We start from the raw sequence: 17,790 nt of genomic DNA, 5'->3' as shown, positions 1-17,790 counted from the left end.
GTCAGCTGATCCCCTCGCTCCGTCTGCGCGCGGGGAGGCGGGGGGGCTGCGCCCGGAGACATCGCCATGGAAACGCTGCCCTCGCCTCTCTTCCCCCCGCCGCATCCCCCCCACCCCCCGTGGGCCCGGGCCGGGTGCGCGCCGTCCCCCGCGCCCCGCCGCGCCCGCGGAGGCGGGCGCATCCCGACATGGGACAGCGCTGCCCGTCACCGCGCCGCGCCGCCGTCGCCACAGAAACTTTTGTCCCGGCGGCCAATCAGGGCGCGGGGGGGGCGCGGAGCGGCGCTGGGCCCGGCCCGGTGCGCCGCCGCCGCCGCCGCCAGCCCGGCGCGGAGCGCAGCGCGGAGCGGCGCAGCCGAGCGGAGCGGAGCGCAGCGGCGGCACCGGCGCGCATCCCGCGGCCGGGCGCGGGCCGGAGTCGTGCCCCAGCCGCGGAGGTGCCGCACGGCTGCGGAGCGGGGGCGCGGAGCCGGGCGCTGGATGGCGGAGGCGCGGGCGGGCGCGGCCGCGGAGAGGCGACGAGAGGAAGCGCTGCGGCGGAGCCTTCCCCCCCCGCGGAGGGGGTGTCCTGCCTGACGCGGCGGGGGAGACCGGGGGCAGCGCGGAGATCTCCGGCGTGAACTGGAGCTGTGGCAAAGGGAGAGGGGGGGAAAAAAAAATCAGGATTTTTTTCTTCTTCTTCCCCCTTTACAAAACGGGGGTTTATGCTTAGCATCCGCACGCAAACTTACTTGAATGCCTTGTAGCCAGTTTAGCCCAGAGACCAAAGGATACCCCGCACCCGAGGAGTCCTACATGTGTGAGCACCATCATTACACTGGCAGAGCAACGAGAGCCGCCTCCTTTCCTGTACCAACATCCTCCTGGGACTGATCTCTCCTCTGGTCCAATATCCAAGGCTATCTCATATATATGGGTTTTCTTTCTTTCTTTCTGTCTTTTTTTTTTTTTTCCTTTCATCGGCTGGGATTCCTATGTAAATAAACAGAGGAAAATTCCTGAAAGGGCATTTGAAAATTCAATGGGACTCAATATGAGGAAGTGAAATTCTCACAGACCATTTTTCAAAAATTAAAAATTATGTACTTTAAACGCGGATCGGATGCATTAGGCTTAGAAAATAGCAGGTAAGAACTTTCTTTCTTTCCAGTACCTTCATGCCCGGAGCGGGGATATCTGAAGCAAAGCCGCCCAGCCTTGGAATAAAGGGGGAGCAAAGAGACCAGTGTGCCCTTCAGTGCTTCTTCCATCCTGCGCGGCGAGGCGGCTTTGGGGAGAGGCACAGCCCGCCAGGACAGACTCAGAAAGCTCAGAAAGCCTTCGGAGACGACAGCCGAGGGCTGCCGGGACGGACTAGGGTGGGCTTTTTCTCTTCTTTCAGTTCTTTTTTTTTTTTTCCTCTTCTTCAACTGCACTGTCCAGGGTGAATCCGGGTACAGTTGATGTATGGAAAAGAAGAAGGATCCGAGTCAATATTTTCTTTTTTCTTCTCTAAGCCGAGGGATAGGATTTTAATTATTTATCCACCCGAACCCTCTCCGGGTAAGACGCTGCTGGAGCCAGTGGGATAGTCCTGCCTTGCACAATTATTAAAGAGACTGATCACGTACAGTGGAAGGATAAGAGGAACCTCCAGCAGATCCGTTTTACCTCCTGTGAAAAAAAAATAATGAAGGAGAACATTGCCACACTATTGAATTGATTGCTGCCCCCCCCCACCCATCCCCCTCCCGACCCCCCACCCCCCCGAGCCACCACCACCACAACAAAAAAAAAAAAAAATCCGCTGGGATCTGCCTGCACCGGGACCTCCTTCGCTCCGGCTCGGAGGTGGATGCATTTTTCATGAGCGCTGGGTGAACAGGTGCAAAGTGCGGCGGGGCGGCCCGGCCCCGTACCCCGGCCCGCTTCGGGGCGGCGTGTGCGTGTCCGTGTGTCTGCCCGTGTCTGTGTGCGTGTCCGTGTGTGTGTGTGTGCGCCCCGGCGTGTGCATGTGTGCGTGTGTGTATTAGGAGATTATGGAGAGCAGCGACCGGGACATGTACCGCCAGTTTCAGGACTGGTGTCTCAGGACTTACGGGGACTCAGGAAAAACCAAGACGGTGACCCGTAAAAAATACGACCGGATCGTCCAGCTCCTGAACGGCTCCGAGTCGAGCTCCACGGATAATGCCAAATTCAAATTCTGGGTCAAATCTAAAGGCTTCCAGCTCGGCAACTCGGACGAGGTCAGTGGTGGTGCTGGAGGAGGGAAGCAAGTGCTGTACGTGCCAGTCAAAACCACGGTTAGTAGAGAATTGTCTTCCTTGTTCTATGTCGGCCGCTGCAGCCCGCTCCGGGAGCGAGAGGCGCAGGGGGAGCCGCAGCCACAGTTGGCTCCTTCCTCCCTCTTCCCCCAAGTCATCATCACCATGTTGCGTTTGCCTGTCACATTATACACCGCCGAGGTCTTTGTGGGTCCTTTTATTTAAAGCGATCGTGCGCACAACGCGCCCCGCCGGGTCGGTGTCGTTCTCCTCCTCGTCCTCCTCGTCCTCCTCGTCCCTCCCGTCCCCCCCGGGCCGCTGCGGTGGGCTTGGGGTGCGCTATTGTCCCGCGGCCGCCGCCGCTCCGGCCATTGTGCCGGGCCCCGGGCAGCGGCCGCCGCCGCCGGCGGGGCTGATGGATGGCGCACGGGGTACCCTGCCTGGCACAAAGCCAGGCGCGGCGCCGGGCGGTGGTTCCCCGGGATCTCTGTTGGGGTTTATTTATTTATTTTTTTATTTGTTGGTGTTATTTTTACCCTTTTTTCTTTATTGTTATCCCGCAGCCCTGGCGCCGCCGCCGAGCGGCCGCGAATGTGCCCGGCTCGGCTGTGAAGCGCCGGCTGCGCTAGTAAGGGGCGGCGGGAGAGAGAGGATGCTCAACAAAGGGAGGACGGGGTTCCGCATGACCGAGGGAAGGGTGTATTTTGTGACACTTTCTGGGGTCGCAGGAGCCCCTCAGCACTCCGTTCGATGCGCTAGGGTAGCGTGGCATCCCCGGCAGGCGCTGGCGTTACGGGCTCGGCGCAAGAGGGAGAGCTATTATGCTTGGTGGTGGCAGGAGCGACAGATTTTCCTATTTAAGAAGATGGGGACTGTTGGTTGCAAGTAGGTTTTGCCTATTGAACTCTCTTAATGTATCATTATTCTTACTTCTTATGCGCTGGGTCACGCAAGCTAAGCTTCTTTTGTCTGTGCGTGGGGCGGGTGTGGAGGGGGAGCCGAGAAAGGAAACCCGGCAATTAAAAATATTCCTGCCTGGGCATTTGGCTTGGATGAGCAATATTCTTTTTTTCTTTTTTTTTTTTTTTTCTTTTTTTTCTTTTTTTTTTTTTTTTTGTTTTTTGCCTGGAGTGGCAGCTTATCCAGACCTGACGGGAAGGTTGCTGGGTGGCGCAGCAAAGGGGGCTTCTTGGAAAGTATTCTGGGTTGGGTTGTGACGTAGGCTGCCAGGGAAATCTGCCTCTCTTTGCCTTGCTGAAGTCATAAACCTGGGCATTCCCAGGGGCTGGCTTGTATTTGCCCCCTTGTCATCAGTGCCGTCATGGCTGTGAGGAGGCAGAAGTGGGAAATTAATTTTAAGGAGATCTTCAATATGAAGATTTAAAGTAAAAGAGAAGCTCTGGACAGTTTTTTCTTTCTCTGTGGTTTTTATTCACTGAAGTGTTTCAGGTCTGTCTATAGATTCAGATGATTTGGCAGATCTCTGTTTTAGTGTTACAAGATTGATTGCTCATCTCTGAGCCCAGACAGTACCATAGATACAATTTATAACAAAAAGGTTGCCTAAAGCAGAAGTCTCCAATTAGCTTAGTGTTTTTAAATATCCCTTCTGTTCACTGAAATAATTATTTTGAAGGGCCAGTGGGCAAGATTGTTTATTCCCAAGACTATTTTTTCACTATGAGTTCAAAACTGTAAGCAAATTCACTATTTTTTAAAATGACATTGACTGCCCTACTAAATAAAAAGGATAACCTTAATTTTACACAATGGAATTTAAAAATTAAGTGCTTCTCTGGTCCTCTGAAACACAAGACTCAGTGATGATAAGCTTGTTTATTTTCTCTCACCCTTGCTAGGCCATGAAAGCCTGGAGTCCCACCTTCCATCCTGTTTTCTATTTTAAGAACACAGAATCAATTTTTATTTTTATTTTTTTTCCCACAAGGGATTTCAGTGAGAGGTCGAGCATCTTGCAGGTCTTACCTTATGTACATTTGTGGGAATCACACCCTTAGCTGTGAATGTCTCTGTATGTCCCTATACATGTATTTATATTTATATAGGAGTAACTATTTTCATATAGTTTAGCAACCAAGGAGAAATTAGGACTAATAATGAAATCAAGAAAGGACAAGTTAGCATGACCTATCTGTAAGCAATTCCTGAATATCTGTATATAACCTGAGCAATGACATATAAACCTTTTCAGAATACATACATACAATTTCCTCCTGCTGGCCATCAGAAATTTGTTTTCCAACATAAATGGGAAAAGGGGATGCTCGGCAACATTCAGCTCTAAAAAACAAATGCCAGCCCTTCCTAAATCCACGAATCTGGTGTCACTATCCCACCACAAAAGGCAGAGGAGTATTTAAGCAGACCCACAGGGTGGCAGTGGTTTGTATGAGCTACTGCCAGGGCCGGGCAGTGCCTGGCAGGCACTGAAGGCTCAGAAAGAACATGTTTGACAGAACAGGGATGCAGCCCCTGGAGCAGAGAAAGTCAGTGGCAAAGCTCCTATTGACTTCAAGAGGTCTAGAATTTCACCCAGATGGGAATGACAAGTTACAGGGAGAAAAAATTGGATTTTCATCAGACAGTAATTGTTGGTAAGCCTTAAAAGCCCATTCTCTCATTTCTTTAACTCTTAATTATTATTTAAGAGTTTTAAAATTTGTGATAATTTTTGTTTTTTCCTCCCCTCTCTCTTGGTTATCCCATAAATTTGGGCCTGTCCAGTCCTCAGGGACAGGCCCAAAAGGTGGCAGAGCCCCAAACTGTGAATCTTCATCCTCTCCCTCTTTTTGTCCATCACTCGATCTCACCATAGGTAAAATTAATTTCAATTTAAAATTAATCACTGCATGAGCACTCCCTGTTCAATATCAGGATGGATGAAATTACAAGTTGGACTCTACAGTTACAAGCTGGTCAAAAATAAGCAAATATTCAAATACTTTGTTAGGAATTACTCTCTCCTTGAAGCTTTAAGATTTGCTGCTCAGCTTTGCTGTCAGCCAGAGAGATTTGCTCCTGATGGTGCTGTAATCCACTGCTGCTGGTAATTAGACATCATTACTGCTGCGTTAAAGGGAAAGAGAGAAGGAGAGAGGACAGGCTGGGGCTAATTAACTACTTGATTCTAATGAAAGAAAGAGAGCCTGATAGCAACTGGGAGGTTGCACCGGAACAGGCTAGATGTACAACACAGACTTAATTGAGCAGGGTGTCTTGCAGCCTCACAGTAGCTCAGGCTTGGTCTACTTTCATATTCTGTGGGCAGTAGTGCACGAGGTATTATTCTGGTTTTCCCCTGCCTGGTTGATAAGTAGCTCAAAATCACAGGCCTGCCTTCAGTATCAAGTTTAAGCGTGCCAGCAAGGAGAATGCATAGATGATTATGTGCTGGCTTAATCTATTTTACGGGCATGGTCTCCTCAAGAGCAACAGGAACAAATCAATTTCTGAATGTTCACATCCCTCTGTGGCCTAGGAGATGCACTTTTGGTCACCAGGCAACAACATTCCCTGCAAAACAGCCATTTTAGGTCCAGGGTGGGACAGCACACAACAAGCTATTTCTGTATGATTAAGGTATTCCTGTGTGCAACATAGTGAGTATTTCACTTCTGCAACTTTTCAGATTGTTTCTGTCACCACTGCAGGTTTTCTTTCATCAAGCCCAAGCTGCACTTTGTGAAAGCAGTGAAATGATATCTAGCCTAGACACACTGTATAAATAAAGCATGTTAGGCCAACAAATGTGCCAAATGGTTGACACTGTCGAGTTTCAATAGTTGGTACTCACCAACCATGACGAGATATGGAACTAGTATCTCTAGTAAGATATCCTTTCTAACTGTACACGTGATTTTATGGTGTATTTTTAAAATTTATTTTTTGCATAGTTTCTTTAGCTGGAGATATTTATTGATTGGCAACTTGAAAACAAGTTTCTCCTCACCAGTCTTCTTTCTCTGGCTTGATGTTGTATGTGGACACAAATATGGACCCTAAAAAGAAGTTATAAAATAATGGCCTGAGCTGTATCAGTGGACTTTAAGAAGAATTTTCCATTAAAAAAGAATTATCAAGATGACTGCAGGATAGTTTTAAATATAGAATTTACACAGCATTAGAAAACTAATAGAATATAACCTCAAAGGCCAAGTTCAGATTACTTTTATGTCATTACTAATTTCAAATGACTCCATTGACTTTAATGATATCACAGAGCTAATCTATGAATTTTCCTGTGCTTTCTTTTATATTTTCCAACTATAAGCAGAGAATGAACTTTCATTCTGAAACCAGATTTTGTTTAGTTTAAATCTTTAGATCCTCCAGGAGGATCTGGTACCTCATGCGTTGCTGCTAGCAGACCAGCAAGGCTTTCTGCAGGTGCAGGGCTGTACTACTGAACCTGATTACAGGATTTAAGGCTTAAAATTATAGACCAGTCAGCTCTAAAGAACAGGCTATGTCCCAACCCACCTCTTGTTTGGTTGGACATGAATAATAGTAGATAGATACAGTTTATGTTCCTTTTCTTTTTAGATAAATTACTTTGTTTATGAACAATAGAAAAAACAGATCACAACATAAATAGCTTATAGGTCAAAATTTACTGCTTTAAGCTATCTTACATTTAAAATTGTTCATTATTCTAGGGCATTTTGTAGCAATTTGAAAATAAGCTTTTTTTTTTTTTTAATTTCTCCCCATTTTTGTACCTATCCATAGAAAAAAAAATTAAAAGTGTTTGTCAAATGTATATTGGTAGCTCTGTATCCCACTGAACTGCCAGCACATAATGGCAGTTAAGTACTGCAGAAAGGTGACGCTGAGGGTGAGCTATAATTTATCCCAAGGTATGATGCTGCAGGAGTTTTACAGTCCCATTAAATGCACCTTCCAGGCTCAGGAGTGGTATTCAAACCCTGCCACATCCGCCCTGTTCTAAGTGCCCACCACATTTTCCTTAGTCCCTGTTCAGGTCCGCAGAGCTCTGTCTCCTCCCTTTACCCGCAGCCTCTGCCCTGCTGTTTGCAGACCTCCTGATGGAGTCGGTGAGGAGGGATGCTGGTGAATCAGAGAGGGAGTGCTGGAAAATGGTCACAGCAGATGGAACAAAACCGGTTTAGTTGGCAACTCTTAATGCAGGCATTCAGGGGAGTGTTCATCAATAAAGAGAAAAACTCTGTCCTGGAATTAAAAAATGTTAAAGCGCCCATATGCAAGATGCCATCTCCACATGCGTGTGTGAGAGAGGCAAAGGGACAGGAGGAGCTGAGATTTCTTAGTAACAATGTTGAGTTGGAATTTTCAAAGAGAAATGAGCCAAAGAGAGCAGATTTTTAAAAATTAAGTGTTTTAAGGTTAGAAAATGTTGACTTTACTTTAGAAACATGAAATAGGGTGTAGCAGTGTGCAAACAAAACCTAGCACTGATGTATCAATCCCATATATACATATGTAATGAGAGACAGGATGAAAATTTCAGTGTTATCACCTGGACAAAGGCCAGACTTGCAGCTCAAAAGCCCAAACCTTTCCAGTGATCAGAAATAAAACTTCACATTTGGATTTTCATGCTTCTGTGAACCTTTGCTGAGAAGACAGAGGTGATAGTGAACTTGTTTCTTCGTTCTCACCCTGAGTCTCTTGTCAGTGAAGCTGCACTGGATTTGGTCATGATGCAGTACTGCTGCTCAGATGCTCCAGCCCCAATTTTCTTTGGACTTCCCAAGTGCTGTTTCTGTGGCTACACAGCTATGTGATTACTGGGAAATAAGCTGGAAAGTCAGGGCTAAAATGAGCTGTTAGGCATCAGTACAGCCTGATGGGACTTTTTCTTATCTTTTTATGGAGAAACTTTCTTTCTCTATCTTCTGGGGTGATCATCACCATTGCTGTTGTTCAACTGTAGACTGAAAGGAGACAGGATCTGGGGAGACTACACAGGGACACTGCAGGTAGAGAGGGCTTCCCATGAACACAGGCCCATGGGCGAAGAAGGCTAGTGCAGTGCTGGATGAATGTGGGTGGGAGTTAATGATTCAAATTTTATTTTACACTACAAAAATAAATTAAAATTGGCTGACACTGAACTGCGAGTTTGTCTGCTGTTGAAAGGAGGCAACTAGCAGCTGTTAGGTTTGGTCTGAAGGAAGCTATTTGGGTCCCAATCTTCCCCAGTTATGCAGGATACACCTGTTGAGAGTTTGCTGGTAAAAGAGGAACAAAATAAGCAGAGCGTATAAATGAGGTAGATGTGGAGAAAGATCATGAGATAGTGTGGCAGGAAACACACTCTCCAGGAGGGAGGATCATACCAGATTCTGCAGCCTCCCATGCATTGCAGAGCATCACAGGCATCTTGTGTTCCTTGTTGAGTAGGCTGACTGGTCAACACAGTCACCAAAATTAGTAGAGCTTTACAGGATGTAAAATATGTTTTTGTCTTGTCTATGTCATTTTAAACCTTCCAGAAGCCTCTCTGACTTTAGAAAACTCAGACAGTGTTAGTTGGTGCAATGAGAGTTGTTTCCATTGTCCGGCAAGAGTGCTGAAAGTGATCCAACAGCTTGCTTAAATTACCCTTTTGTTCTCTTTAAATAGATGTCTCAAAACTTCACAATTCCAGTAGCAAGGTGTTTTTTAATGGTTTATGAACATACAATATCCAGGCATTGTCAATATACAGGAAAGAAATGCCACAGGTAATGGCATTGAGCATTTTTCAGATGCACATGGATTTTCTTAGCGATGATCAACTTTGTCACAGACGGTTGTACAGCCTTCTAACTGCTTATTCAATAACTCTGCAAGCTGCAAAACTTGACAGTTACTGTGTGCATCTGCTGGGATTACAGCCTAGTTGTTGAAATTCAAATGGGGTGTTTGAAACATTTCCTTGTACATGTGGATACTCTTCAACTTAAGGGGCTATCTGTAGTGAACAGTTTACTTAATAAAACTGATCTATGTCAGACTTAACCTCAAGTAGAGACTTTTTTCAGGAACAAATATTCTGTATAGACTTGGAAGGATGACATTTATCAAATGACCTACTTCTGCTTAGGATGAAGCCCATTCAACCTTTTTTACTTAAGAGCCTGTAATTAAACTCTTTAGGGAAAAGAGAGGTTTTATGTATTATATTGATAGTAAGGTCTGTGTGTCTGAAGCTTTTGTACATTTTGTCACCCCAGAGATTTTAATAAGAGACATGGATGCTACAACATTTTGACTGTACTTAGAGAAAATTTACGTGGTGAGATTACTTGCACTTAAATGACTTATGAATCTAACTCACTGTAAAACTTTTAAATTAATATGACTTTTGATTGCTCTTTTTGTTGCCTTTGGATTTACACATACCACTACTAAGACTGCCAGGTGGAGTTTATAGAAAACTTTTGTTCAAGGCAGATTCAGAGCTGAAGTAGCTGCCACTAAATCATGACCTATCTGTAGGGTAAAGCAGTATTGTGTTGGTATATAGTAAATCACATTTAGGAATGGACTTTCACTACCCTGAGCTGATAGAAGATGAGTAACAAACAAATCATTATGCAGGTAATTAGACTCAATAAGAGAAGAGCAGCTAAGGTATGGCCAGAGGTTTCAGTGGACAGGAAAGATGAGGAATATAAGCACATTTCACAAAACTTTATTTTTCAATGTGTATCTTTTCTGATGTGGGTGATAAAGAAGTACCTATCTTGGGTTTACATTTTTCAGGTGGTAAAATTGAAGGATAGTTAGAAATGCAGAAATAAAAAAGAGGGGATATTGCATTCCAGCACATCACTGGGGCTTGCAGAAATTCAAAACCACAAAAGAACTTAAGAATGAAGTAACTAAAATTACTACTAAAATATACTATTTGCCACTATATATGACAATGATACAGCAGTATGGACAAGAATGTACTAGAAAGGGAAAAAACAGGGTATAAAAAAGGCTCATAGAAATAACAGACTAGTGGATCATATGTCAACACTAAGAAAAAAAAACCAGTAAGAGTAATTAAAAATTATCTTAAGCGTAAATATGAACTGGAGCTGGTTCTGGTGGAACTAGTTTGGATTTTGTGGCAGTTAATGATGTTCTTCCAGCCTGTGTTCAACAATCTTTCAGAAATTTTCAGGTTAAAACTTTGTTTCTTGCTTCCTTCTGAAATGAAACCCATCTGATACAGATTTATTAAAGCAGGGTTGCAACTTTGGATATGATCACAAATGAAAACTGATGAAGAACTAGGAAACCATAGCAAGTATTTGAGAGCTATGCAATGCACTCCAATGTGCATATGTACACCCATTCCCATATATATATATTAAAAAAAATAAGCAAATGTATGTGTACATATATATACCTAAAATTTAGGGATGTGAAGGGTTTTTCAACAATGGATGGAAATGCAAATTAATTAGTTTAAGTCAAAGAAGAATTGGAGGTAAAATAAAAATATTGCAACAAAGGGAGAAAAAAGGGAGAAATCATGGCAGAGGCAGAATTCCCTACAGACCATTGCCAGATAATTTACATTTTATGCCATCATGATATTAGCTTTTGGAGAGAAAAGGAAGAATTCAAGCTTTTCAATCACATCTAAAATATATGGAATTAGTGTAATATCTCAAGGGAAATATTTAGAAATGGTTTCAAACAAATCAATAAGTCTGTCCAAAATGAGCACTGCACATATAACAAAAATCAGCATTAGAAAAAGTATAGAGAATAACATTGAAAACTTATTATTCTCATACATTAAATGCTATGTCCTTGCCTTTAATAGCATGCTTAGTGTATTTATCCCATCTTTAAAAGGTTACAAGAGATGAAAGGTCCATGAAAGGAAACCAACCTTATCAAAGAAAAAGGGTACTTACATGAGAAGTAGTTTAAATGGTTATATCACCCAAAAAATATAAACATTAAGAGAAAAAATGCTCAGCAGAAAACAGACATGTAAGAGGTAGAAAGAAAGTGAGAGAAATAGTGTGATGTAAATACTGGTGAACAGCAGAGAAAATTCAGTCGTTACCCTTTTAAATTCTATTTCATGTCCCAAGGCTCTTTTGACAACCATCTCAGAAGGTAAATTCAAAGCTAGGCCATTTTTATAAACCAAAGTATTGCGAATGGAAAGTCTGCACTGCTGTCCCTAGAGAAACCCTGACTGATTAATCCAAAATTTCTTCCAAGGATTTTACAGGAGCTCTGTGGCTCTCATAAGGATGTAGCATGCTCTTTATGTCAGTTCAGCTTTGCAGCTGCAGCAGAAGTGAGGACAAGGTCATGTTCACACCCTTCCTGCTCTGTGCCACCAGGAGGGAGGGCATTGGGTGATGCCATGAACTTGCTGCCTGGCTCTCACCTGATGTCTTGCAGCCTCTCCCCAGGGGTTGTCCCGTAGAGCCTCTATCAGGCTGAGTCATGTTCCAGCCCATCCATTCAACACAAGGAAAGATTGGTGGGGCATCTTGAAATCCCAGCATCCTCCCATCCCCTTCCACTTTGTACTGAATTTTAACACTGCTGGTTAAAAGGTCTCAGCCTTCATGCTCGTTTCATGAATAACTTAATAAGTTTTAAGTATGTCTTAGGTTGGCTGATGCTATAGCAGTGGAAAATAAATTGTTCATTATTGCACAGTATTTTTGTAGGAATTTGTTTATTTACTAATTACTGAGCTCTGAAACATCTTTTGCAGACTCCCTTGCAGTCTGGTACTAGATGGTTCGTTGGTCAGTTGGGCTGTAGCAGCTTCTGTGGCTCGTTGCTGTGGTGATATCACTAGTCTGGAGGAAGGAGAGAGACAATCAAGTTTCTGAGGTCCAGCACTGTGTGAACCAGTGCTTGAGATTATTGTGGTTTACACAGAAAGTTTGCAATGAGCTGCCCTGGTTTACAATTTACTGCAGTTGTGCTGACAAGGAATGTGCTGCTTTCACCTCTGTATTTTTGTCTACCTGTGTCAGCTTTTTGAGTGTGTGTATTTGTTGAGACTATTAGCAAACCCTTACTGTGGTGGGAAGAAAAGAAAAAAAGAGCAGAATTGTTAGAGAATTAATGAGAAATATGAGAGGAATTAGCTCATTCCAATGATGACAATTTGTGAAAGACTTTGCTTTTTGACCAATGGGACTAGGAACTATGGCATATATGTAATTGGATTACTTGTCCTGTTGCATTTCTCAAGAAATGGAAGTGGAAAAGAAAAAATAATAGCTCCTTCCTTCCTCCTTTAACCTAGACATAGTCGTAGCTTTTTTTTTATGGCATCTTTTGATAACCTCTATCTTTTTATATTCTGAGAGTTCAGTAAAGCCCCCTGGTTATGGTTGCTGTAATACTGAAGTATTTAATTTTTACTGATCAAACAGTCAGCATTCTTTTAATGAGTGCTATATTTGAATGCCAACCATCTATCAAAAAACTGTAGTTCAGGCAGATCTCATATATTTATCCCTTCTTGTCTCAATTTGGGCTTATCCAACAAGGAAACGGGACAACAAATTCTGTATGAATGCAGCAGCAAAAACCAGAATTCTCAAAAGGCCATTTCTTGTAAACTTCTTGCACACCGACCCTGCGTTTTTTTGGAAAACTTACACAAATCCTCTGCCACATCTTACTAATGTAGAAGGCCTCATTGTTATTGTTTTGGTGTAACTGAGAGTTGAACTGGGCATATAGGCAGCTTACAAATAGTTAAATTTGCATCTAAGCAAATTATAAAGCAATATAAATAAAGCTAGCTTTGGAAGTGAATAAAGCTAGTTAAAATAAGACTAATTTCTTCTTTTTAAATTGCCCGTCTATATAGAAAATTTCAGTATTATTCTCTTAATCTCAGTTTTGGCAAGATACATCAGACTTCTAGGAAACTCTGGAACTGAAAGTACTGTTTTACCTGTATTCCTAATTGAATCTTACATTTTGAACTGGAAGCAAAAGGACTGCTTTCAAAAGCTGAGTAGGAAAAAGCATTCCTAAATAGGAGAAAGCAGGTCAAATTTTATTAATAAGTAGAACATTTCAATTAATAGAATTGTAATGAACTATGTATTTTTTCTGCTTCTTATCACTGAACTTTAATGAATTTATAGGTAATTACAAGATTTCTTTCTTAATAAATTTAATTTTAATGGATGTAAAGTCAGGAAAATTTTCACATATACAGACTTCAAAACATTCAAGAAATTTGCATTATCATTCTTGCTGTAATTTAAAAGCAGGCAAATAAGTAAAGTACAATATAGATGATTAAGTGATAGCACTTTAAAGTAAATTAGTATTTTGCCTAATAGAGCCAAAGAGTGAACCAAGAGACCTACAATAAAGCTGAAACACTGTAGCTGAAGGAAGTTGGAAGGAGTTAAGCCAGTGACATTAGTGAGGTTTGAAGGACCCAGCCTGTCATCCTAAATCATGGTGGGTGAGATCCCCTCCTGGGATAGGACCAGCAGAAGGTCTGTATAATTTTTAAAAAAATTTTGGCACAAAGGTTATGCCCCTGTTTTGAGGACATAATGCAGCCCCTGGCTGATGCTTGGGGTCAGTGCTTGAGGGAGGAGTCCCCCACAAACCACCACCCTTGGCACTCAATGCCCCCATCAGCTGGTGTTGGTTGACTGGATAACAATGACTGAACCTCAGCTGGACACATTTAGATAATATTTTTTCTATTTGTGAAGAATAATTTATATGTAAGTGCTATCTGGTTTTGCCAAGGTAAATTCCAATGTGCTAGAGACCGATGCTTAACAAGCATATAGAGAAGTTTATAAAATGTATAAAAATATCAAGAAAGGTTTAGTAACAGCAAGGCCAAATTCAGCTCTAAAATAACAACAAGGACACCCTGCTCCCACCTCTTTGGTCATAATCTTCTGCAACATTGGAGTGCACTCAATGCAATGCGCTGTGCAGACAGCTCTCTGTTGTAGAAATCCCCAAGTTCTGATTGTTCAAGGAGGAATAAACCAAACCAGAGAATTAGCTTGATTTCAGTCCTCTAAGCCATACATATATTTAAGTGAAATAAACGAGCATCTCTCACCAAGTAAACACACACAGTACATAGATTCACCCTCAATTACACTATTGAGGTTGTTTGTTTACTTGTTTTAAAGTAATCTCCCTTTTCCACAGATATTGCATTAGGACATCTGCCATGAGGAGAATTCAGATCTCTTTCTCTTTTTTCTGTCTCTTTGAACTATATTTGCATTAGAGCAATCCTGCTTCTAATAAGAGTGGAAGGAAAGTGAGATGAGAGAACAAATGGAGTGAAGTGTTAAAGCCAATCAAGTAAAAACAAACTTTGGCTTAATAGCTTCCTATGAGCTGATCCTTAAAGCAAGAAAGTCAGCCTTGGAAGAGATGGAGGCTGAGGAAAGTAAAATAAGCCTAGAGAACACATATTACACATTTCACAGTAACAACAACAACAACAACAATAATAATAATAATAATAAAGCTAATGAAATAAAGCAGGCAAAAGAAGACAGATGCATTCTGTTGACTGGGTAATAAAACTACTTCTGATCTTCAAAAGTAGTATTTAAGCAGCTAGGCATACCTGTCAGCTACCTAAAAGCACAGAACAACTTAAGATATTAACTGCATAACAAAACTGCCTGGAAAATGAAACAATTTTTTGGGGACGGCAGGGGGGGAGGCCCAGGGGGAAGCATTTTCTCACGGAAATTTGATATCAGCAGAATTTTGGATAAATATCTATTCCCAACCATTTATCTATTTATTACAAATTGGAGTCTATTAGTCAACAGTTAGTTCAATGAGTATCACAGCATGATGTAGCAAAAAGTAGCTGAGCAGAATGTTGCTAGACAATAAAAAGCTTTTAGTTACACAAATAGGCAAACAGCTAATATAGGTGCTAGATACACTTAGCACTTTGAATTTGGATATGTTTACCATTGTGTCATAGCCCCAGTATCTATCTGATGCCCACAGTGTATTTTCCTCAATCCTTGTCATTTGTCTTTACTGCTGCAGTTTATTATTTACTATAGGCAGAGAACATTTTTTTCCCCCTATGCTGCCTTTATTTCCAGACCTCAAGGCCTGCTGTTTCTCATTTTGAATTCCAATCCAATGGCAGGTGCCAAGATTCAGATGTATGTTATCTATGGAAGGAGGTTCAGCCTGTTTTTGTGGCATCAGTCGAACTGAACCACTCCCTGTGCTGGCTGCATTTTAATATTTTTAATCTTGCTTTGGAAGGCATGCTATTTTGGTGAGAAACCAAATGCATTCAAAGCTGCACACAACAGGAGATCTACAAATGGGTTTCTAAATCTAGGCTTCTGTAAAATTAAAAAGCCAAACCAAAACAAAAAAACACTTAAACACACATAACTGGAGAATCTATTAGGTCCAGTCCACCCACAACCATCTGGAACACTAAGTTATCTGTAGGATTTATCCAAACAAAACTTTGGACAAAACATGAGCAGAAATGAGGTGCAGAAGTTGAGCTGAAGTAATTTTTACATAAATCTTTTAAAATGTCCAAGGCCAAGAAGGCCAATTTTAAGAACTGCTGAATGATATTACCATAATAATGTGAAATAGACCATTTTAAAGGCAAAAAGCTGTTCCCACTGAAGTCAATAGCAAAATCTCACTGACTACAATAGTAGTGGGATTGGTCTGCTAAGTAGCAAACCGTGCTTTAAAAAAATCAATACTTCAATTTTACAAGGTAATATGGATAACAGTATAGTTGCCTATTATCAGACCCCATAGTCTGTGGATTTTATCTCTCTAATAATGGCAAGGTTTAGCGCCTGTCTTATGAATCATTGAGAGGAAAGACATAAGCCATTTCAAAGCATTTCCCCTGCCCCAGCCGAGACAGCTCTCCAGAGGCAGGACGCGCTGCACCGAGCGTGCCTCCATCAGCGCCGTGCAGCAAGGCTTACTCTGAAATGAATGGCTGCCTCGCTCGGAAAGGAAAAAAATAGCATTAATCGCTGTGGATCTCGGGGTAGCGTTTGATGCTCAGGGCTTCCCTCCCAGCCCTTCGTACGTGCCAGCCATAGACAGAGATGCCCGGAAATGGGTCAGATTTTCGTCTCAAACCCCACCGATTAAAAAAAAAAAAAAAAAAAAAAAAAAAAGAAAAAAAAGAAAAAAAAGAAAACAACAGGAGACCTTTTTATTTTGTATTTTCCTTTTCACGTTTCAAGCATTGCCACGCTGTGATCCAAAATAGAGCTCTATCCCATACGTTCATCTTTACGCCGAGGCTATACATAGATCTTAACAGATCCAGAGATAGACTTTGGGGAAGGGAGTTGATTTCCCTCTCCGGCCGCACCAGGGCAGCCAGACCGCTGTGTGTTTATGCCCTGTTGTCCCCACCGGGGTTGCCGGGGTCCCTGGGCCGCGGGGCTGGCCGCACGCCCCCGCCCGCCGGTGCCGGCAGCGGGCTGTCCCCCCGCGCCCCGGCTGCGGCGGAGGCGCGGTGACCGTGACTCCATCGGACATAATGAGCGCGGCGGCTCGGCAGACATGTCCCTCACCCCTCCCCCTGCAGCCATATGGTGCCGTAAACAGCCGTGCGGGGACGGGGTTTTGTTGTTGTTGTGTGCGTGTCCCCCGCCCCTTCTCCCCGCGGGTGTCCCCGGGGTGCGGCCGGGGCTCCCCAGCGCCTCTCCCCGGGCGCACCTCGCCGGGGACGGGACGGGGAACGGGGGCGGCTGCGGAGGGACCATCTGCCGGGCCACCCCTCGGGGACCCGCGTCCCGGGGTCCCCCCTGGGGAAGCAGCGCGGCCGCGACGCCAGCTGGGTGCGGGGGCTGCCCCGAGAGGGGGCACAGCCCTCGCCCCTCTCCCAGCCCGGTGCCGGCTCCATTAATTGATTCAGGGCTCGGGCTGGCATTGAGGGCACGGGGGAGGGGGAGCGGGGAGAGGGTGCGGCTGTGCCGCCATCGCCTCCCCCCGCCTGTTCCTATGGAAACAGTGCAATACCTCCGGGACACACACACACACACACACACACAGAGACACACACACCCGCTCCTCGCTCGCACTGGCGGGCGGGGGGGCCCGGCCGGGCCCGGCCACCGCGCCCTCAGCAGCGCCGTTCCCATGGCGACGGGCTGCGGCAGCACCTGTGCGGCCACCGCCGCCCCTCGGCCCGCTCCCCCCGCAATGCCGCATCCCGGGCGGACGGGCTGTGCCCGCCCTCCAGGGAAAGGGCTGCGGGTGACTTGAGGCGGGGGGGGGTTTGTGCCTGCACCCAGTGCGGGCAGGGAATGCTGTGAGGTACGGTGAAACATCGTCTCCAGTTTATTTTCAGTGCACTGAATGCCCTGTGCCTGCCCGGCGTAGTGGTTGCTGCAAGCACGGGGAGCATTATGCTGGAGATTGATGGGTGATAGCATCATGGCATATTAAAGGTTGGGTGGAACCTAAAGATCATCCAAACACCCCCTGCCATGGCCAGGGACACTTCCCACTAGACCAGGTTGCTCAAGGCTTTTCCAGG

The 17,790-nt window shown here is 44.3% G+C and overlaps 1 protein-coding gene and 2 long non-coding RNA genes across 8 annotated transcripts in view; 1 reads left to right on the top strand and 2 right to left on the bottom strand.

Annotated features, from left to right (window-relative positions):
* Positions 1-306: 306 nt before the first annotated feature.
* Positions 307-17,790, top strand: part of NOL4 (nucleolar protein 4) — a 189,405-nt gene continuing 171,921 nt past the window's right edge. For 2 of the 6 annotated variants that reach the window (XM_064385248.1, XM_064385237.1), the window contains exon 1: positions 307-2,285. In XM_064385248.1, the coding sequence (XP_064241318.1) occupies positions 2,019-2,285 (267 nt within the window). In that variant the 5' untranslated portion in view covers positions 307-2,018. Of the gene's footprint in view, positions 2,286-2,991; positions 3,132-17,472; positions 17,568-17,790 lie in introns of those variants that run through there. The other 4 variants (XM_064385243.1, XM_064385266.1, XM_064385272.1 and 1 more) reach the window with 4 other exon arrangements.
* Positions 1,795-3,579, bottom strand: LOC135278685 (uncharacterized). The gene is made up of 2 exons (XR_010346133.1): positions 3,177-3,579; positions 1,795-3,099 (listed from the first exon to the last, which is right to left on the bottom strand). It is a non-coding gene; the product is annotated as an uncharacterized LOC135278685 (long non-coding RNA).
* LOC135278676 (uncharacterized) lies at positions 11,451-16,261 on the bottom strand. The gene is made up of 3 exons (XR_010346129.1): positions 14,141-16,261; positions 13,180-13,258; positions 11,451-12,064 (listed from the first exon to the last, which is right to left on the bottom strand). It is a non-coding gene; the product is annotated as an uncharacterized LOC135278676 (long non-coding RNA).

Source organism: Passer domesticus, chromosome 1, assembly GCF_036417665.1.
Source record: "Passer domesticus isolate bPasDom1 chromosome 1, bPasDom1.hap1, whole genome shotgun sequence".
Classification (NCBI taxonomy): domain Eukaryota; kingdom Metazoa; phylum Chordata; class Aves; order Passeriformes; family Passeridae; genus Passer; species Passer domesticus.
Note: the sequence above shows the minus strand (reverse complement) of the source record. Positions and strands in the feature narration are given on the sequence as shown.